General features: G+C 36.0%; 1 protein-coding gene across 1 annotated transcript in view; it reads right to left on the bottom strand.

Annotated features, from left to right (window-relative positions):
* Window positions 1–16716: 16716 nt before the first annotated feature.
* The window catches only part of IQCM (IQ motif containing M), a 51112-nt gene continuing 44870 nt past the window's right edge, over window positions 16717–22958 (bottom strand). Inside the window, 2 exon segments of the mRNA XM_050327255.1 lie at window positions 16717–16851; window positions 18608–18726. Of these exon segments, the coding sequence (XP_050183212.1) occupies window positions 16717–16851; window positions 18608–18726 (254 nt within the window).

Genomic DNA, 22958 nt, shown 5'->3' with positions numbered 1-22958 from the left:
ACAATTTTATTTTTGAACCACTGGTATTGTTGTAACTACTTAGGATTGCAACTATTTATTTTTAACAAAAAATAATTTCTTGGGATTTTTTATCTTTTTTAGTTCTTTCCTTTTTACTTCAGCTCTTTGCAGAAGCAACAGAGCTATAAAAACAGCCTCAGTCCTTTGCTGGCTCAAGTAAGCAGCAATATTGTAATGTAAGTTTCTGTTGCAAAAAAATTCATTAAAAGTAAAGATGACAGCTTGACTTTCAGATCACAGGCAGAATTATAGGGCTGGCATGTAAGGAAAAAAGTAATCATATTCTTCCTGGATATGGAATTCTCTGAGATAATAAATATGGAAACATGTACTGACATTCTCGGTCAGTCTCCTAAATATAACTAATAAGCAGATAGTCTGCTGATTCACAACCTTGGCTCCAATTTACAGTTATACATAGGCAGATTTCCCAAATCACCACACTGGCAACACAAATAAAAAGTGATATGTACAGAGGGATGTGAACAGTGGGAAAAAGCAAAGAATTCTAGCGCTAATGCGGAGATGGGTGAGCATTAGAAAGCTTAGACCTTGGGTCTGCTTTTGTTTTCTAAATTTGGGGGTCCCTTTTTTCTGCTTTTGTTAGCTAAATTTGGGGTTGAGAAGAATGAGGGTCAGCGGAAAGGCTGCCAGCCCATGGAGACACAGTTTAACACTGACTTCAGAGCAGCACCAATGACCAGACACACCAGGACTGTTGTCTGCCTCCAAAGAAAAACCATTCCTATAATTTTAAGCATATCTTTTAAAGCTGGCAAACCAGCACCTGGAGAAAGGCAATTGAAACTCATAAAACTCCTGAGAGACAAATACACTAATATTAGAGGAAGCCTATACCTAATACTATAAACCAATTTCAAATTTACCAAGTTTGAATACATACAGGGATATGTATGTATGTATGTATGACATAAAGTCATAGAATCTTCTTAATCCATGATTCTGTGATTCTCTTAAAGTACAGGCAGTTGAGTACCAGCTCTCTCACTGTACAGTTCCCCCAAAGATTCCAGTGATCACTATGTGTATGAGGTTGCACTGTGATCTAACAGCTTGGAAAAACTGGTGTCTCAAATAATTCATTATGATTTTAAATCCAGAAACACAAAAGTTGGAAGAGCACTGTTTCAGTATGAGTAGAAGTGAAAAAAGAAAGCAACAAACAATAAAAGACAAATGATACAAAAATATTAGCTAAATTACAAACTTGAAAATAATCTTTCTATTTTCTTTACATATAATACAAAGCTGCATCATGTCTCTATTAGCACTTCTAATACTTAGCTACAGTATATATATGCTGATATGGGATTATGTTCTGTGTGTTATGGTTGGTTATAGATTTCTCAAAAATTAATCCACTTTGAAATATATTAAGCAGTAAAACTAAAATTCTATTAACCTTAATGGGATTTACACGAGGGAATTCACACTTAATATGGATGCAACACTGACACTTAAAACTGTTGCCAGGAAAAAAAAAGAGAGGCTTAGTGCAGTTAAAGCAAAGCCATCACATTTTCTATTTATGTAGTCCTTCACAAGGGTAATCCTCTGTGTATTAAGGGGAGAGAAGAAAAAGCCACAGACTGGTTAGTGTTTAAGCTGCTTGGATGCCAAGTGAGATAACTGCATTTGCCAATAAAGGGTGGTCTCACTGCTGTGGGACTAATAAACATGGGTAGAAGGATGGGAAGGTATTATCTTCAGTTTTCTTATGGGTCCTGAAAGTGCCATTGCTCACATTTTCTACTGTAGAATGCTGTACAGTGATGTTTGAATACATTCCCTGTTATATAAGATACCTGTAATAGAATGAACACAAATTCACATTCTGATGCACCAGCCATTACTCGCAAGCAAACTAAAGTAAAACTCAGATTTTTCTCAAGAGGATATTGAGCCCTGCTGTTTCCAGGGTAAAATTAATTGTGGAGTAGCCTCTAAATGATCTAGTTAACACATGGGAGATGACTGAAAGTCTGAGTAATATCTGAGTATGTGATCCTGTATTCAGTTTTCCAAGAATAGATTTATTGGATGCAAAGTACTAAAAGTAGGATTGCTGAAGAGCTGAGTTTTCAATGGAAAAGAACAGAAGAATCTTGAGTTTTCTTTGAAGGGGATCACTTAATGATGGATACATCAGAATGAGGGCTGCAAAGAGAAAGATAGGGATGCTGGAACTTCATGCCTTGCCTGTGCCAAGGAGGAATGGCATTTCGACAGATCCTGCTGCAGGAGTGACAGCAGAATCTGGAGAACATTTTGGCTCCTGCAGGTACAACTATAGGGCTCCTTAGACTTTCAAGCTTTGTGGGGTGACACATAGGAGCTGTAACAAGCAGACAACTCTTCTGAGGATGGCCACAGTCAAGGTTGTCTTTGAAGTGATTTCACAGGTTTAAAAGTGGTGCATCAGACACAACTTGGGTACTCATGTTATAGAAAGGTTGAATTATATCTTCTGGAACTTTGCCCTAGAACTATGTTTCACTCAAAGTAAGTCAGGTTACCCAGGTGATACCTTTCCCTATCTGCCTTATATACCAGTCCCAATGAAAATATTTGTAATACTGAGGTCTAATCCTCTGCAATATCAAGTCAAATAAAAGCCCTTGAAACAATCATGAAGGAATTAGAAAAAGAAAATCTTGTGTAAATTAATAGAAACCTCTCAGACTTCACAAGGTTCCTAATTTGGATTCCCTCATATAAAAATAAGGGCCTGAAACAAAACTACTGAAATAAAGTTCTAGTACAAACAAATTGGTACTTTTAGAATAAGCCACATTGTAAATGCACATGAATATATACTGACATTAACATGTATTCTGAAATGATAAAAAAGAATCACTTCCTTTCTTATGCTGCTTTTCTTTCATTAGGAATTAAATATTCACAAAATAAAGCCTTTCCCATGCTCTTAGCATCTTTGCCCTTTCTTGACAGTGCAACCCTCATATGCTAACACTAGCATAAAGCTTTCTAATATAGATTTTCAGCTGGAAGCCTGGTTTGTTATTCTGTTCATGTCATTCTGCCCAGAAGAAAATCATTTTAAAGCCAGTAAAGTTGAGTTCCCCTCTTCACAACATGATCTACTGTGTCAACATTCTTCATTAGCAAAGATAAACTATGCAAAAATCTGAAAATTAAATTAGATGGCAAAGAGATGAATTTAATGGTAACTACCTTCTGAACACAGAATTAATTTGATTTTGGTCTTACAGTAAGCTTTCTCATACATAGAATAAGAGCCAGGCTGTGAATCTGAGCCTAGATCTTTTCTCTCCATGTGGGCAGAGGGTTCATTTGCAAGAGCATTTGCATTTGACAATTTTGGGCTTCTGTATTTTGGATTGAATTCTCCTTTTCATCACATAATTGCAATAATAGAAGCATAACAGAAAATGCTTCATCTTTATGTATGTGTGCCAGGAATTTTAAAATGGTGATTGATTTTGGTCATAGCAATTGGTCTAGAAGAACAGGAGGCACATGAGGAAAGTCCTGAGCCCTGAGCTAATATTTTAATAAAATTTCTGAAACTGAACAGTCAGGTATCCAAATCTTGATCCGAAAAACCCCTTGATACAGAATGAAATGGAAGAGATCCTTTCCAAAAGCCCACCAAACTTAATGGAACCTTTCCCTGACATCCAATACCACAGCATCAAGGTTTCTATCTGTAAATAGCAGCCTGTCAGACCAGTGGGGGTTTGGAGCCTTTCAGCATTGTTGTAGTCCACAGTGTGCTTCTGTGCTGCAAAGAGGCAGGACAAGGCGCAAACCCGCTAATGGTTCTGATACTGGCTGCCAATGCAGAATGTGCCAGCTTCTGCTCAGAACATAAATGCCTTTGCTGATGGCCCAGATCAGATGAACAGAAGTGCCTGTGTGGTGGGCCAGGTCTGCATTCAGTTGCTGCTCTCGCAGAGAAGTATTCAGGCTCCTTTGACACTAAGTTCCTTTAACTTAATACCTAGTCCCACAGTGGTTATGAACAGCAAGTAGTTCCCCACAGTGGCTGAACTTCCCAAGCAGGGCTTAGAAGCAGCCTCTACACAACTATCTATCTGGTTTAGAAAAGCAGATTAGCCAACCCACAGAGCTTTTTCTTGAACCCTCTCACATGCAGAGAGAAAAAACTAAATACCATTGAATATTTATGCCATAGTCCCTTGCGGTGCAGTGCACTTCATGCTAAGATCATTGAAACAAATACTGCATTGCTCATCTTGTATTTCCATTTTTTTGTAGTGATATTGAGGACTATTTTACATTCAAATGCTATCTGTCTTGAATTAATGAGGATAAGAAGCATGCAGTACATTGCTACATATTTTCAGTAGCCCTTATGTTGTTTTCACCCTGTGAATGTTCTTGAGGGGAAATATACCACAAGAAAAGACATATATGAAAGAAAAAAGTAGTTATGCTGCGTTCTCTCCCTTCCTACTCATATATCTGTCTTTATTCTTTCTGCAAAATAACCACATGGCTGATGGGCCACAAGAGAAAGGAAAGAGAGAAATATTGAGCAAGAAAGAAATAAATTGAAAAGGTTTATTTCCCTTAGAAATCTGTGCATAAAATGGACAACAGGCATCATAATTCTTTTCTAATATTCCAAATTCCTTATCGTCTCCAATCATATTCAGTGAGAACACAGCCACTGCATCTGTACTTCCTTGCTAATTTATCATGCTACACCATGCTCCAGTAACCAGCTTCCCCAAATGTTCAGATCAGGCATCAATCTGGATCAACACATATCCAGTCATAATTCCATTCTGCTAAAACCCACGTACCAGGAAATGGAGGTGCAAACAGGTTTGTGCACATGGATGCAGAAATTCAGTAATCTGGAGAAGCACAGACAGGACATCTGTAGGCTGGCTGTCCAAGACCAGTTTACTTTCTGCTTTATTTACTGGTTCAACAGTCATGTTTTATGTGTGTGTGTGTGTGAAATCAACACATCCATATATATGAATGTATATGTGTATATATATATATATGATTTTTATTCTCAAGTTTGTACTACCTTCAAACATGCAATTAAATTATTAAAAGCTTCCCTGTATTATTTAAAATACTACTTACAAATTTCTATACATTTCATTGCATTCCTTTTTAAATAAATCAATGACATTAATTTTACATAGCATTGCAATTAATTTTAGTTGAATATTCAACCTTAATGAAATTAATATTTAACAGATTTCTGCAATCTGTCCAAGACTGTTTGCTAAAGAACAATATTATTCCTACTGCTGCATTTGAAGTAAAAGTTCCTTAACTCTGAGAAACTGAGAAAATTAGTTCACAACAGAATATTAGGTCATGTCCTCATACAACACTCCTGAAACATTCAAACATACCCACACATCTGGGAAGCTGTTGCTATAAAAACTCTCTCATGCAAGTAATCCTTACTCAGCCTTTAGTCAAATTCCAAACATTCAACAAAGCTCATAATTTCCTGAAAAGTCAACATTTTCTTTCAGAGAAAGTGGCTGGGTAGTCAGGTGATGATATAGAAATGCTGAAATAAGAATGCTAAATCAAAAATTTCAGAGATAATGCATACAACTCATTTTGCCATAATATTCAATTCAAATATATTTTTCAATAATTTTTATATCTGGGAGCAGAAAACTTCTCATCAGTTGAAAGCCAGTATAGGGTTAGCAACAAGCACATCTTTTGTCCTGTAAGAATTCACTATTTTATCAATGGCTGAATCCTGGGAAATCAACACAAGTTTTCTGCCAGAATTAACTGATCTATATGAATAACTCTTGATAAAAATATTTTATGCTTTTGGACCCCCTATATTTTCTTGTTCTTTGTGTTGTCAGCTCTCCTAAACACAAAAATTTACTCAGAACAATTCTGCTCTGAGAAGCTATAAAGATTAAACACTAAGATCTATACATTCATGACATCAGATGTCCACTGTCAGAAAATAGGAAATTTCGGTGCAAACTGCAGACTTGCAGCAAAAATCTATCATTCCTGATCTTTCCAGTGCAAGTAAAGAAATGGTAGCATGGTGAAAGCACCTTTTTTTTTTTTTTTAGGACTATTGTTACTAGTTGATGGAAAATTGTCTTCAGAATTGCTATTATGGTTATATGCCATGCATGGATGTAATGCAATCAAATAAAAATTTATTAGACTGGGTTTTCCTTGTTAAATCACAGTAACTCTCTCCTCTCGATGCACTGTGTTTATTTGAGCTGACCTTAAATACCATTCCATTTATGGGCTGTGTTTAGCCCTATAAATAGAGTAGTTAAAATAATTTCTGCATAAAATCTGTAGAGAAATTTAGGATCCTTCCCTATTAACAAGAAGAACAGAAGGTAATGTTATTTAAAGAAAGGGAACAGTCACTGGAAATACAAACCGGACAGTTACTCAGATCCCTTCTTCTATGAGTGAGTGTATTTTTATCCCCTTTTGTGCCCAAATAATATTTATTGTATCCTGGGCATGTTCTCCAACCCTCAAGAAGTAGACTGAGAGTAGAAACTGATTTTTTCCACTCACTGGTTTTAAGGAAGACTCCTGGAACCTTTACTCCATGCTGGCCAAATGCACAGCAGGGAGCCCACTTCTTTCAGGACCATCACGATATTTTTGTAGCCTTTTTCAATGTTCTTGTCATCTCACAGAATCACCGCATGGCTGAGGATGCAAAGGGCCTTGCAGGTCACCTTGTTTAACCCACTGCTCAAGCAGGGCCTCCTTCAGTAGATTGCCAAAGACCATGACTTTTGAATATCGTCAAAGGTGCAGACTCCACAACCCCTCAGGAAAACCTGTGGCAATGCTCACACACCCTCACAGTGAAGTGCCATGTGGATTTCCCAGAACAGATTAGGGAGGAGTTCCCTGGTAAATGGTGCCTTGCAGGCACTTTCTTACTTACATGCAAATGCTTGAGGTGACTCTGCTTAAGCCGTTTTTTGTTGATTATCATAGAATCATTTAGGTTGAAAAAGACCTCTAAGATCATCAAGTCGATACATTAACTCAGCACTGTCAAATCCACCACTAAACTGTATCCCCAAGTGCCACATCTACAGGTTTTTTAACACTTCCAAGGATGGCGACTCCACTAGTTTCCCAGGCATCCTGTTCCAATACTCTTCAACTCTTTCAGTGAAGAAATTTTTCCTAATATCCAAGCTAAATCTCCCCTGGTGCAACTTGAGGACATTTCCTCTTGTCCCATTGCTTATTACCTGTGAGAAGAGACCAACCCTCAACTGCTACAACCTTAGGCAGCTGTAGAGAGCAATAAGGTCAACCCTGAGCCTCCTTTTCTCCAGGCTAAACACCCCCAGCTACCTCATCTGCTTCTGATCAGACTCGTGCTCCAGACCCTTCATCATCTTTGTTGCCCTTGTCTGGACACACTCTGGAACCTCAGTGTCTTCCCTGTCATGACGGGCCCAAAACTGAGCACAGTATCTAAGGTGCAGCCTCACAATTATTTTTCACTTCGTTCACATCACCCCAGGCCCTTGTAGAAGACCCAAGCAGCACAGTCCAGCCTTGTCTTTTAGCTGCTGTAGCCCTTTTTTGACACAGGCTGAGTCCTAAAGTCCCAAAGCCTCTGGTAAGGACATTGACAAACTTCTTACTTCCAAGCCTCACCCAAAAGATCTGCCTTGTTACCACATTTCAGAGCTCTACCCTGTTCACAGTAGTCACCGAGTCTTTGCAATAAAAACTCTTAATGTCCATATGTGGCAAGCATTTGCTGTTTACACAGCCATTAGCCAATCTTTCCAGAAGATTTCTTTCTTGCATGCTATTTTCTTACTTGGGTTACAAGAGCAAGAAACAGAGGCCTGTAGTAATATGTTTTAACAGGCAAAAACTCAAACATGAAGTCACAGCCACAGTCTTTTTTTCAGATGTGCTTTTCAACATAGTCTTAGGGCAACAGGAAAAGCAATATTTTTTTTCTTCTTTCATGGTAAGATTCAGTTTAGACTATCATTACTTCAGGCTGATATCTACATTGAAAGCAAGATTTAATCAAGAATTATATTGCTTAATGATGTTTTGCAGAGCTTTGATGGATTGATTCTGCCTTTCCTTAGTCACATGACAAGTGAATGCAATAAAGGATGAATAGTCCCCCTATCTGGTCTCTCCATGTTCCGTGGTATTCACACCAGCCTTAGTAAAACCGTTTTTTAAGATCAGTCTAAAGAAAAGGTCAGAGCCTATCACAAACTACTGTATCAAAGAAATATGCAAATCTTTCCTTGTTCCATATTCTCCCTAGCCTCCCACTACAATTATTAAATTACAGGGTATTAATAGAAACTAAATGAAGCACTCTGAAAAGATGAATTCCAAAGATGCAAAATTCAAATGCCAAATAGAGAGCATGCAATTAGGTTCTTAAATAATTCTTATCACAGTTCATGCTAATATTAGAACTTCCAAAAAAACAATAGAAAACTGCAATATTCCAAGAGATACTCCATTGAAACAGCATAGTGAGGCACAGAGAAAGAATTCTGGTGAATTTCTATGTTTTTATGTTATTCACAAATAACATTTCTCTCCAGTTACAATAGAGAAATTATTTTGCACTCCTAAAAGAATTTGTAATATTTATGTGGTGATACTAAGAAAAAAGTGCTTTTTTTCCTGAACAAATACAAATATGAGGCTTTTCTGCTTAGAGTTTTCAGAGAGCACAAATTAGCACAAACTTTTTACCTAATTGGGCTTTTCAAGTAAGTATGCAGCAATGAGCATTAGTCTCTCCTCATTGCTTTTTAAAACCTTTATGTCTATCCAGGTCCCATAGCCTTACAGATTTTAATGGCCTTAATGAAGAAAAAGAGCATTGTTATTCAATTTGACTCAAGCAGATCTCCATTCAAAATGACAATGTCGCCATTCACAACGCTATTGTTAGAGTTTTGTCATCCTTTCTATTTTAAATCTTCTTGTTCAGGAAGTTCTAACTTGACAGTAATTTTTCTTCCTTGAATCCCAGGCTTTGCAAATAAAGTTGGTCAGTCAGTTGGTCAGTCTACCTGTCTATTATCTACACACATAATCTACATTCCTGCAGTAAACAATGCCAAAGGAGATAATCATTCCCTTGGTGAGTTATTCAGAATATCACTTTTATAGAGCTCAAAATCACTGTTCTTCTAAAAAGTGAGGTTTGGCAAATTATTTACCCATCATACAGTCCAATTAATTTTGACTTCCCAATGACAAAAAAATATCTAAGTGTAGAGTCCTCCAAAGCAGAATTATACCATAACCTGGAGCTGGATGCCATCTCAGCATGATATCAAATGTTCACTCTAGAGGACACAATTCGCAAGAGCATAGACCAAGAACCATCAGGAGCAGGAATGAAAGTCTGGGTATTAGCTGAGCATCCTCAGCAGTCCAGCTGTCAGAGAACAAATTATTATATCTAGAAGAAAATATTGCTTTCTAAATGCTGGACCAAAAATGCTGGGAAAAATTGGAAGTTGAGAGGAACAGATGGCTCTCGCTCAGACCAGGGCAGGCTGAAGGGAAACAGAAGGAGAGTAAGTGAAAAAAACTAGTATCTGAACTCCCTTTTTTTTGCTCTCCTCTCCCAGTTCTCACAGAAAAACTAAATAATGCAAGTTTGGAATAACTAGTATGACTACAGAAGTCACCAAAAAACCCCACAGCCTGGAGAAAAAGCTTTCATTCCATGAGAACTGCATTCATGGAACCACATGGGATCCACCCAAAATGCTCAGTAAGTGAAAATGGGTTTCTGAAAGAAAAGTACTACTTACCAGTCTAGGCTTAGACTCTTGGCCTAGGGCTGACACCAGAGGTCGGATTAGATATGGACTTCTGTATCTTCCTTCATTTAAGGGGTGCCTAGAACGGAGATTTAAATAATCTCCTCTTCCCTGAAAGTTATTTTTAATATCAGATCACCAGTGTATCAGCTGTTATAACAAATAATGTTTCTATACATGTAGATGTATCATTTACGTATATCTATGAAGGTGTTTGACTTGATTTTCTAATCAGGAAGTTTTTTTAAACCTGGTTTCTTGCTCTAAAAGGTGATCACTTTTTCTGCAGAAGTGAAAGTTTCCCATTTACTAGCTGGCAGTACAGTCAGAATATGCTTAGAGCTGACTAGATGTATTATCACCTGTCAGCTATTTAGAGCTCCTATTAAGTTAGAAGATAGACCCGCACTGAGTTGGAGAAAACTACATCTGCTTTCCAGACATCAAACTGACATTTCCTGGAAAGAAAACACCCCACCTGTTCTCTGAAGTCTTTGGAGCTGCCAATAGGGCAGGCAGACATTATTTTCAGGTTAACAAACTGAAAACAGATTAACGAACATTAAAACTTTGCCACTCCATTATTAACCCCAGTGCATTACTCAGGACTGGGAGCATTTGCATTAAATATGGCACCTGCTGGAGACTATTCAAGTGAACAAATCAGACGGAGGAATTAGGCCAGTAACAATCACTCTAGGGGAGGAAAAATGCCCTGACACAAATGGATTCCTGTTTTCTGAGTACTTTGACTCGAAACTGTCTTTTCATTGATGCTTAGCACTTTCCTATAAAGTGGCCAATATTTTATTGTTCTATGAGTCTATTAATCCACAAGCCTGGTTTTATGGGATGTAGCAATGAAAATAACTGCACGTATGCAGCTTCTCATGCATCTGTGAATTATCTGTCATACTCACTAGCCTGTATTGAGACGTCATCAGGATCTCAAACAATCTGTTCCATAAAATCATTGGTTCAAATTTCTTATTTTGAATTAGATCTTCTGAAATGCCTTTAGTGCTGATAAAGGAAGGAGTTTGCTAAGCAACAGTTTCAACATTTCTTCTTGTGATTGAAATCCTGAGAGCAGTTATAAATACTAGAAAGTGGAATGCCTGGGCAATAGAATATATTCAGTAAGCTGATTAGTTATACTAAAAAATTCTGTTGGCAACAAGTGAAATAGATGTAAGCAATGTTTTGCCTATAGCAACCAAAGCAAATTCAAGAAGGCATTTTAGAAGGATTACAAAGCATGTAGTCTACATTGATTTCAAAGACAGACAAATATGCTGCATATCTTAAAATAATTTAATTTTAAAACATTATAGAAAACCAACATAAATATATTTGTGAAAATTACCACAATAACTAGTTAGAAAAGGGGAAAAGAATGTAAATAGGTGTGGTGGTAATTAAAGGCAAATATGTTTCAAGAGCCAGGAAAGAATTTCTAGTTTCATAAAATATAACTCCCTTTCAGGGTTTTGGAAATCAATCTTGCCAATGAATTTCACATTCTAAGGACTGCAAGCTTGAATCACAGATTTGACAGTACCAAATTTCTTGACTGTAAACATGAAGCTGTATTTGTGTTTGGTTAATTGAAAAAGTGTTTTTTTTAAAACAAGAAGCCTTTATAGTGCATTTGAGTTTCTCCCCAACACCCTCCCCACCTCTCCACACTAGCCTTGTTTTCTTAAAATTATCAAGAAGATACTAAGCTATCTCCAGATATCTATCTGGGAAGGGTAGGTGGTAATTGGGATGTTAAAAAACATTTTGAACATTTTGAAACACTGTCTTGTTTACAGCTTGCATCATTCTGAGTATCATGTTCTTCAACTGTAATATTGCAATTTTGGTTTCTAATGGATCTGATTTTAGGGTTACACTTGTAACCCATTCCCAACAGAATTTTGAAATACAATTGAAATACAGCTCTTCTTGCTGAGGAATTTCAAAGCTTTTAAGTTATTAAAATTGCATGTCTTTCTATATTTACTATAGATATAATACATGAAGTAATTTCTTTGAGGCAATTATGGTCCTCTGAAGTCAAGGGCTTATTGCAACCACTAGAATCAAACTGAATGTCTGCTAGAATTTGCTTAGAATTTTCTCCTGCTATCTACCTTGAAGTGTGAGAAATGTTAGCAAATCAGTTGATTTACTGATTGCATATATATGCCAGTAACCACAAAAGATAAAATTTAAATTTTCCTTTTGCATGTGATGCTTTAATATAAGGATTTAGGGATAACTTGGTTTTCTTACTCTACTGGCTCTTCATAAAGAACTACATGCACTTTAATATTTTATATGAATTATGAAATCTTTATTCAAGGGAGTCCTCAAATAGTAGGCTAGAACTATAACAAAACCCACATATTTTCCTTGTATTTCTGATGAAAGGACCAGTACCAGTACCATTGTTAATTACCATAGTTAATAAACGGGACAATTTCATTATCTTTTCTGTTCAGGAGAACTAAAAGCAGAGTTTTTTAGATTAAATAAAAGTCCCAGCCTTCTGGTTAATTTGAAAGCAAAAATGATTTTCACTCCTTTTTTGTAGCACAGATTTCTGCTTGTAACTGTTGGGACATAAATTACCTCCAGAGCATTTGCAGAGTAGGACAAATATTTCTTATTCTGACATGAATTCATCAGCAATGTTCCTCAGAACTTTAAATCCTTAATTCAAGGGCAGAATTCTATCTAGATTCATACTGGAATCCCATACGATATACTTGTAACATCTTTTCAGACCTTTAAGATACTTTGATTTTATAAACTCTCTAACAAAGACTAACATGACCCTTGATTTCAAATAGGACTGACATTCTTGGTCCATAAGATTGATGAGTAATTTCATTTAAAATTACAAACTTCAAAAAATCTCTTTATTATACTACTTGATTATCGTTTCTTAGAAAGGACTATACCTTGCTTCAGGAAAAGGATTGCAAATCCCAATCCAGTAATAAAGAGCAGTTAAGAAAGGAACATACAAATAATTTTGGTTATTATCTTTGATATTTTTAAAATTTGTCTTGGTTTACAGGGAAATAATGAAATTTCAGTTAAGTAGAACTTTAAAAAAAGTGACAGCTTGATGAAAATTTTTCTCTTTTATTTTGAAGGGTCTGAAATTCATGTTTCAAATACACTGAAGGAATTTTTAAACAAAAAAAAGTATCACTGAAGAGTACTGACATCTTTCAAAGGATGTTGAAAAAAGGGTGCCAGATACATCAGTCAAAAATAAAATTTTTTTAAAATTCAGCAGCTGCACTTTTCTTAAAGAACTTGATGTAATAAAATAAATAATAATTACATATGTATAATGTTCATATATTATATATTTATACAGAATGGATGTACATGAATATACAATTCCCTATTTCTCACTATTAAAGTGTTTTGGGAATCTTAGTGGATGCATTATATTATGGTTGTTGTCAAAAACTGAAAAAGAAATGCTACACAAATACTAGTCCTCATAAGTTGCAATGAATTATGCTTTACATTTAAGAATCACCAGCTTAGTCTAGTAGATGTAGAATAGTTTAGACATTATCTGAAATCTGCATTTCTAGGATTCTAGATAGTCCTAGAACACTTCAAAATGGTTCAGGCTTAACACTGTGAACACATGCTTCGAATAATTTCAGTACTTAGCGGCATTTTATCATAATACTACCTTGGCATGCCTGTCCACTACAGGCTCGAGTAATGCAAATCCTATCTGAAAGTCAACATGAAGTTTTCATGTTCCATTACTAGTGGGTTTTTTGTGAGTTCTGTTAATCAAAACAGAAAACAGAAATGGAACAGTGAGGTTTAATTGACTAATCACAAATGTGCTTACAGGTCCAATTTCAAACTCTGGCTTTACAACAGGACGGAAGAAATTTTAGAAAAATGCAGCCACTCCAGGAACCTCTTATACACAAAATTAGTCAAGGGTTGACTTTTCTCAAATTAAGTGATATATTTTATTTCTAATCTGTTACCAATCTGAGTGCCATGTTCCCAAAACCATATGAAAATAGGACTAGAAGAGATGTGACATCTCCCTTTTACCCTTCTTCTAAAGAAATTTCATACACTGCCATTCCCTTTTTGTGAAAAAAAAAAAAAAAAAAAAATCTCGCTTTCTGAGCAGTCAAGCTGTTATTTCCAATATTTTTAAAGGACTTTGAGACTGAATTTTACTTCATAATCTTTTGATATCCAACCCAGCTCAGGAAGCTAAGGTGTGCTCTAACGTGAAATGCCACACTGTAAAAGAGCCCCAGATCTCACCTGAAGTGAGGCACTAATGCATTATCTACATCTTCTACAAATACTTGTGTTGTTGTGCAGCTTTTCTGTCCTCCTGCACCCCTGAAATCATTTAGAAAACAAAGACTTTTCAGCAGAGAGCTCGAGCTTTCATTTGTGGATCCAAATGCTGCATTCCACTATGCCTTTTAGGGACAGCTTTATAATACCCCAAACTATAGAAAGCTATACTGCCAGGCTAACACAGAGGAAGAAGCAGCTTTACAAAAATGCCAAGGAAAGACCCTAAAACATACAGTAGATGTTTCTAGCCTAGCCCACTGGGCATATATTGTTGGTCACAGCATGGATCTGACACTGTGGGGTATATTTACAGCATGGGGTGTGCAGAGCTACACACACAAACAATCATGAGAACAGTATATTTTTTTCTTATATGAAATGCATTGAAAATTGACCCTGTTGGGATGTAAATGGGGAACTGGATTGTTGTGGAAATTCTACTGGTTTGTGTGCTTTTTAAGTGTTGAATTTTCTTTTTAAGTGATCAAAAGTGTCTTTGAGTCACAACAGTCAAAGATGGCAAAGACCACATATTGCTCTAATTCTGGTCTTCATGACATCTTGCAGAGATTAATGCTTGAAAGATATTATTAGAACTTTTTATTCCTTTATCCCAAACTGACACCATATGAAAAGCTTGCCATGATAGCTCTACAATATCTTTTTTTATTATTATTTTTGAAGCTATATCATGTAAATTAAACTGGGAAAATCACATCAAAGCTGAAAGAAAGAACTAACATGCACTACATAGAGACATTAAAACACCTGTCATATCCTCTCCTCCTCAGGTAGTAGAATAATCACTCTACCTCTTGAAGTGTGAGTGCTTCAGCCTTCTATTTTACATTGCTTCCTCTCTGCTTCTTTCTTTCCCCAGGGAATTTTTAACCCCCTGTTTACAAAGCTTCTTCTCACATGCAAGACCACACTATATTACAATTCCTCTAATTGCTAGGACATGAGACTCTCAGGGCCTTCTCATCACACTTTAGTCTAGCAACCAAAGGAAAGGTTGATGGAATTGTGTCTGGAAACCAACCCTGGCAGAGACTCTTTACACCTGTGAGCCAGAGAGGTTCTGGTACTAACAGTGTGTTTCTAAATTAGTTTCTCAATGAAAGATTTGTCTTCAAAAATCTTTTATAATCATTTAAATTACCCATACTAAACCCATTGCTGTACTATCAATATTGAGAATTTCAAGGTATATATATATTTCCAGTAAGCACAATAACATTAAATGTTTTTGTGGAATCCCTTCTTTGTTGCAGCAAAACATTGGAAAAAAGTCTTATTTTACAGTCAAAAAAACTCCCAAACCTCTATGTTCTGGTCCCATAGAGGAACAAGACTTCCATAGTTGATAAAATATAAAAATTGTGTCCTTCCTTTAACTATCAAGAGGAAATATTGTACCACAAGCCTCATAAAGGAAAGCCAACTCTATGTCATCATTGATAGTGTTAGACAGCTTAATGTTTACTTCAAATTGCTTACATGGTAAAATAAAAGTATTGATCAATCACCCATGTTGTTATTTAAATCAGGAAACCATACCTTCTTTCACCTAAAAGCATTTCAAGAAAGGGAATTTGAAATACTGTCCCATTCTCAAATATTGAAACTGGGATATACGGAAAGTTGAAATCCTTGCAAAACTTACCACAGTGACAATATGAATCAATGTGAATCAAACCTTGATGTCCTGACTCTCTAATTGGTAAAGCAATCTGAATAAAATATCTGGCAAATAAATTTAGTAGGAGGATGCATTTTCATATGGTCATTTTTTGCCAAGGGGAAATTAATCTTATATTTCATTTTCCAGTTAAGAAATACAGCAAAGATTACTCATCCTTAAAATAGATGTTAGCACAGTTCCTACTGGTAATGTAGGAACAATAATACTTGATATAAGTGCAAAACTGTTATGAAAACATGCTATGAAAATACTATTTTTCTCAAAAATTTTAAAAGCTTAATTCCTGCTCATTTAAGCACACGTAGAATTCTTATTAGAAAAATAAGAAAAATCCATAATTTACATATGTGGTGTAAATATATGGCTTTGGGAACTTCCACTTGTGAATTAAATATAGTCACAGCTGAAGCATTATTATCTTGGGTTAGATCTTTATCAAATAGTAAGAGCCCTGCCTACAGAGGAGTTGGTAAGTGGGTGTTCACTGTTTCAGAGTTACCCACTAAAAGCTCAATGCATCTCAGAAGCCACAGAAACAGGCACAGTAAGCAAAAACGGGGTGTATCAATATTGTGGTGTTTATGAGTATTAACGGTGGAACACACATTAAATTTTTGGGGCTATGCAGAGCTAAATGCTTATTGGAAGAGGAGACTCTGAGCTACAGAAAGACCTCCATCAATTGACTAATCTCTTTTCAAGGCAACAACTGCATCACTGTTGTCAACCAGTTTAATAACTGCTGTAACTCAAGAAGATGTAACACTCTGGTCAACTGCGCAGAAAAGCTCGAAAGCCTCCAGATGCAGATCTTACTGTATGCATCATAATCTCGTTTGAAGATCTGTTCTTGTCTCCTCCACTATTTTTGTCAATGTTGCAATCAAAATTGAACAGACCAATATGCTATCAAAGATCCAAATAAGCATTTTAAATGCAAAGCTGTCATCTAGAATATTGACCAGCATGAGGTAAGCAGCTAAATACTTGGTCTTGGCAGACTTCAGTAACCTCACAGACATGGCACCTGTCTACAAGTGTTATATGCCAACCTTCCTGCATTAAAATCAATGAATTTATGACTGCTTCCAGTAGACAGGGTCTGCCCCAAAGAAAGTATAATTCAACATATCATGGTAACAGTTCAAGTGTAGTTAAAGACAGTGCTAATGGTACATCAAAAACAGGGGAAAGCTTTTGTATATTTGCCTTAAAAGTACCTTTTATGTCTGCAGGTAAAAAAAATCCTTTGACATTTCATTTTCAATCAGAGGCAGGCTTACAGCTGCTAGAGTCATGAATTATTATCTGTGAAAAAATAGTAATGAAAAATTAGTTTTCAAACAGATATGGCAACTTGAAGTTCAAGTGAGATAGAAAGTTATTTTTTGAATAGTAATTTCTTCAGCACTGCAGCTGTCATGAGGACACTTGTAAAAAGTGATGGGAGAAGGAGTAGGTCTTGTTAATGTACCAAGGATGAGCATACCTACTCTCTTTTCATCCTAATGCAGAACAAGAACACTAAACGTCTGGACAAGGGATGGCTCCCACTCTCCTTTGCCACTTATTCCTTCTCTCCACCAAACTTCTGACTTAACATATTCATTTGAAACATTCTTGTAGAGATGGGTGTTCCTCTTCAGTGTCCTTAAATTCCACATCTTTCTGCAACCTACAGAGTGCTGTCTTTGGGCCAATCCTAGAAATAAGTTTAGAGCGTAAATGAACTGCAGGAAAATCCCATGAAGGTGTGGGAGTAACTGACAAGATTTTTGCGTTGAATTTCTAAAATACAGTTTGGCTGCTATTACCTGGTAAAGCAAGGGGGAAGGGTATAAGAAGCGTAAACCATGGACCATTTTGCATACAGACTTTATTCTGATGTTTTATCTGACTCCAAACTTCTTGTCAGGAAAAATATTTTTATTCTGACATTAAGGACTAAAGCCTTCTACACGTCATAGTTTTGTGGAGGTTTTTGATTTCTTTGTTTGCTTTTATTTTGATCTCCCTCCTGCTTATACAAACCCTTACTGCAGCCTTCATCCATTCCTCAGTTGAATCATTCCTGAGACAGGCTAAGTGTATCGGCTTAGACTTTGCAGAAGCTCTCAGTGCTAGCACAACCTGGAGAGACATCCTTCTCTCCTCTATCCCTTCCACCTCCCCACTTCAGCATACACACTGTGGTTTCTTTCTACACATCCAGAAGTAGATGTGGAGTTACTCTGCCTATGATCCTGACAAAAAAAGTGCCAGAAAAACATATCTGCCCCCAAATTTGAACCTTCAAAAGGATTGCAACCGAAGATGCTCTGCTTAATATTAACTCACATAGAAAAACTGTTACAGGTTAAGGGTGATGTTCAGTTGCTGAACTGGTAGGGTTTGTCTTGGAAGCGAAGGATTTTATCTCACCCTGTGGAAAGCCAGTAGGTAAACTAACTTGATTTTGGAAAGTATACATCAGTTCTTCAGCAGCAAGGGTGGTGATAGCAAATTTGTTTGTGGAGACATGTATACCATATACACAGGCTCCAACAGATGATGTCGAAGGTACAAAAACTTTATGCCCTTCATTACATTAATATCCTTCTGAGAAGTTGAAAATTTTACCTAATATCTTGGATCCATCTTTTTCATCCGTGAAATGATGCACCTATGGTAGCAGCACTGTAATCAGGTTCTTCAGCTTTGCAGCAAGAAAAGGAAATAATGTGAAAGTAATTTCAAATGCTTGATGCTTTTTGATGCTTCTTACATCAGCAGTTGAAGCTGAAAAAAAAGGGAAAAAAGTGTATAATGACCAGTATCTTTGCTCTGATATACATATAAATGCAATTGACATTCACAGTAATAACCTGTACTGATATCTTTACTTTTATTACTTAAGTGAAACACATTAGGATGGAACTGGGAGCTTCAGCAAGTTAAAAGGTTGAGATGTATGTAGGCTCATAAACTGTGGAGCTGCTGGATGTGATTAAAAACAGTACAAAGGTGTCTAGATTGGAGAGATTTAATTCATTACTGTTCTAGTACTTCAGCTAGTTCAATATGCAGATGACACTCTCTAAATAATACAATCCAATCTTTTCTGAGTAGAGTCCAGTGATAAGCATGACTAAAATTTTCAAAGGCATTCAGAACTTGGAGATAAATGTGTAATTATTCTTCAGACTCTTTGAAAATCTCAGTCTTGATACTTGTTGCTTATTGATCACAAACTGTAACACACCTGATGATAGACCATTAAATTACTTGGTTAAATTAAATATTTGTTCACAGAAACCTATTAAAAACAAATAAAAAAACCAAACAAACAGAATCCCAAACCAGAAAGTGCTAAAATTTCTAGTAAGAAACTCTTATCCCTACACTTTATACACTGTTCACTTCCTTGGATGGAAACAATAGCCTTCTTCCTGACCACAGGAACAGTTAAAGCAAAACAAATTTCTGGATATGATCTTTTTGTGCCAACAGCTGTAATAACCTCTCTGGAAGCATGTCAGAGGTGAGAAGGGAGGCAGTTCTCCCTTCTGATTAACATCTGAACTGCAAGACACATCTGGGACACTGAAACTGGTGCTCAGGATAAGAACACCTGATGAACCCATCAGAAAATGGAAAGGAACCTAATGCCTTATAGCACTGCACTGCTCGTGGTGTGGGTCTTTAACTGAACCTACATTTGGAGGCAAAAGGATCTTTACGTGACACAAGAAATAAATTTCAAGGCCAATTCAGCACTGAACTTCCAATGTTTTGTTGTTACAGTTCAATAAAATCACTTTGTGCTACACTCATTTCTGTATAAAATAAAGTGAATGTCATACTTTTTTGTCATATCATTTTTATTTAACAGGGTTTTTTTTCTATATCCATTAGTTAAAAAAGTTATAACAGGGTAAATCATTTATCAAAATGAAAAATGCTGTACTCCTTGAGCAAGGAAAGGGAGTCTAAATAGAATGTCCCTGCTCTTAAATTAATGGAACCATCTTACATTTAATATTTTCTCTTAAGTAGTTATGTAAGCACTCCAAGATCATTAATGAAGAAGTACAGAATCACAATTTACAGCTGAAGGGCAAAACTGCTTAAAAGCATTTCAAAATCTTGTCATGGAGTGATATAGTCTAGGAAAATAAATGTAAGGATCATTGATCTCCGATATCATAATTAAATGTACATAACACATGACAAGGAGAAAGGACAACAAAGTTCATTAAAACTTGACTTCAAAATGAAGATGCAGGACTAATCAAGCAGAGGTACTAGGGAAGGGTCAGGTTTAGAACCAAGGAGCACTTTCATTCTAACAATAAGAATTTTCAAAATAGATTTTTTTGGTCACTATTCCAATTTTAACTACAAGTTATTTATTTATATAAATAATTAAAGTTATTTATTTATAAAACAATTAACTTGTGTGCAGCATCCCTAGATGCACCCTTTGCCAGTTCAGCTGCTGGTGTTGTGCTATGCTACATTTCTGTCCCTTGGAATCACTGCAGCAGTTCAGTTGTCCTTCCTAAATCCAACTCTCACTTTGCCATCCAGACACTAATACACACATTCCTAGCTTTCTTTCTAAATAATCCATCAGAACAGATTTACCCAGACTTTCTTAAGTAATGCAATAACTGATCTTTTAATATACAATACATTTATTGCAACAAAAGAAAATTCACAGAATTCAGATGGAATATATCCCAGAGTGTTAATGGAACTTGCAGAAATAGTGTTGGAGTTGCTGGCTATTATTCTTCAGAACTAATGGAGAAAAGCAAAGGTCCCAGATCTGGAAAATGACAAACTGTATTACTTATCTTGAAGAGAAAAACATATAAAACAGGCAACCTACCAGAGGAATTACAGAACAGAGACTTCAAATTTGAATTGCCAAGTTAGCTAGCAAAGCAGTCAGTTTGCAACCTGCTACAAAGGCATGCTGAAACATGGTGTTAAACAGTGGAAATAAGAATTGGAAAAGACAAAGCATATCTGCAATATAAATATTATCGAATATGAGGCTCGTGCTCAGTGCTACTGTACCACTCAATACCTTGAGACACTTCCATGTGCCAGCAAGTACAATAGTCACCCTTTACCAGACTACAGGAGTAACAATCTGCAAGACTAATTCCTCATTTCTTTGCACCACTTGCATAGAAAAACTTTATTTTGTTAATGTCCCTTTATACCATTCAAATATTTTACAACATTAGATCACCTTGCATTGGTAAAAAATCAGGCTTTAAATTGCATGCTGAGTACACCAAAAAGACTCACAATGTATAACAGAAGATGGAAAATAGATCTATCACACTCATATGGGAATATTCCTATAGGGGGATTAGGTCTGCAACAGTAACAAAAACAGCCTAAGAACCAATTGTCACGTTTTGATTTATCGTGGTTTAGGAAGGGCATTTCCCTGACAGTTAGAAGAAGCTTCTCATGTTGAAAATCAAACAATAAAAATAAATTCCTCTTTGTTCCCACAGGACATGGGAACTAGAAACCAGCAAACACAGAAACACAGAAACAGAATAACCAGGTTTATTCAGAAACACACACACACACACACACACAAATCCCTGTTCAGTTTAGTCCTTAAGTATCTGGATAAATAATGAGTTCATCTGTTCCAGAATACATCAAAAAGTTCCACCAAAAAAAAAAAAAATTATCCATTTTGACCAACATAAGTATTTATATATCTTTCAAAAAATTGAAAAGTTGAACTCTCTTAATTTTTAAATGCCCATCTTATGAGAACATTCATAACAATCAAACAAACCATTTTACTTTTGCTTCTTCATTACCAGCCTATTTGCTGGCATATCATATCTTCCTGTATTTGCCACATTTGAAGTCTGTATGTAGGTCCTCAGTCTGGACCAGGGACTCAGATCCCAACTCTTACCATCATGATATGTATGGTGGAAAAATTCTTATGGGGACTGCCTTTTGCAGACTGATGGAAAGAAAAAAATTCTTGACCTTCTTAAAAGCAAGCAGGTATAAGCAACATCACAAACCAGAAGGAACACAGATTATCTATTAAAGCTGTTAAAATGTACAAATTCAACCAGGGACAATTACACTGCTGCTAACTTAACATCTTTTACCCCATTCCACAACCAGTGAGTGTTCTCCTGGCAAGAACTAGAGCATTTGCTCTGTAATTCTATAAAATAGAAATGTTTTCTTCTACTGGAATTCTGTATCATCTGGCTATAAAATTCACAGCAGCATGTTTTACTTACCATATTTCTTACTGCTATACTTACCTTATTCCTTACTGCTATTCAGAAACTTTTTAGTTGCTATAATTCATTTTGAAAGCATCACTTCTGTTAGCTATACTGTATTCAATGAGAATATCTAAAAAGTGCAGAGATGTGTATACTTATAACTGATTTTATTACAATAATATAATTCTTTTCAATATAACATAGCATAATAGGCTAGAATTGTCAGAGCTGATTAGAAAGACCAAAAATATAGCAAACATAAGAATGCATGCTTGGTTTGGCTACCACCATTGTTGCAACTGTTTTGAAAACTATACAGTTATACTGGTAAAATATTATCAATTTTTGCTTGCTTTTTTTATTTTCATAATTATTCTCATCCTACATTTTATTTTTTCTTAAAATATTATGCCCTTACTATTAGAAAACACAGGTTTTCTTCTGAATAGTTGTCTGTATTTTCTGAACTATGATTCCAATCAAATACAAGGTACTGCTCTTTTCCCTAATACTTGCACTTATTCTGTGTGTTATTTGCTTCAGAGGCAGGAAAGCAATCCACATCTGGCACCTCACACCACATGCCACTTTGCATTAAATTTGTAAATAGAAGGGAAAATATTGAATCAGAAAGACCCATTAAAAAGAAATGTAAACAGGAATGTGAGAGAGATCCAAGCTAATTAGAATAATATGCAAGAAAAACAGATGCAGGTTAGGCAGGAATCTCAAAAGTGCAATTTC

This window comes from Myiozetetes cayanensis, unplaced genomic scaffold, assembly GCF_022539395.1.
Source record: "Myiozetetes cayanensis isolate MyiCay16 unplaced genomic scaffold, myiCay2020 scf33, whole genome shotgun sequence".
In the NCBI taxonomy this organism is placed as follows: domain Eukaryota; kingdom Metazoa; phylum Chordata; class Aves; order Passeriformes; family Tyrannidae; genus Myiozetetes; species Myiozetetes cayanensis.
Note: the sequence above shows the minus strand (reverse complement) of the source record. Positions and strands in the feature narration are given on the sequence as shown.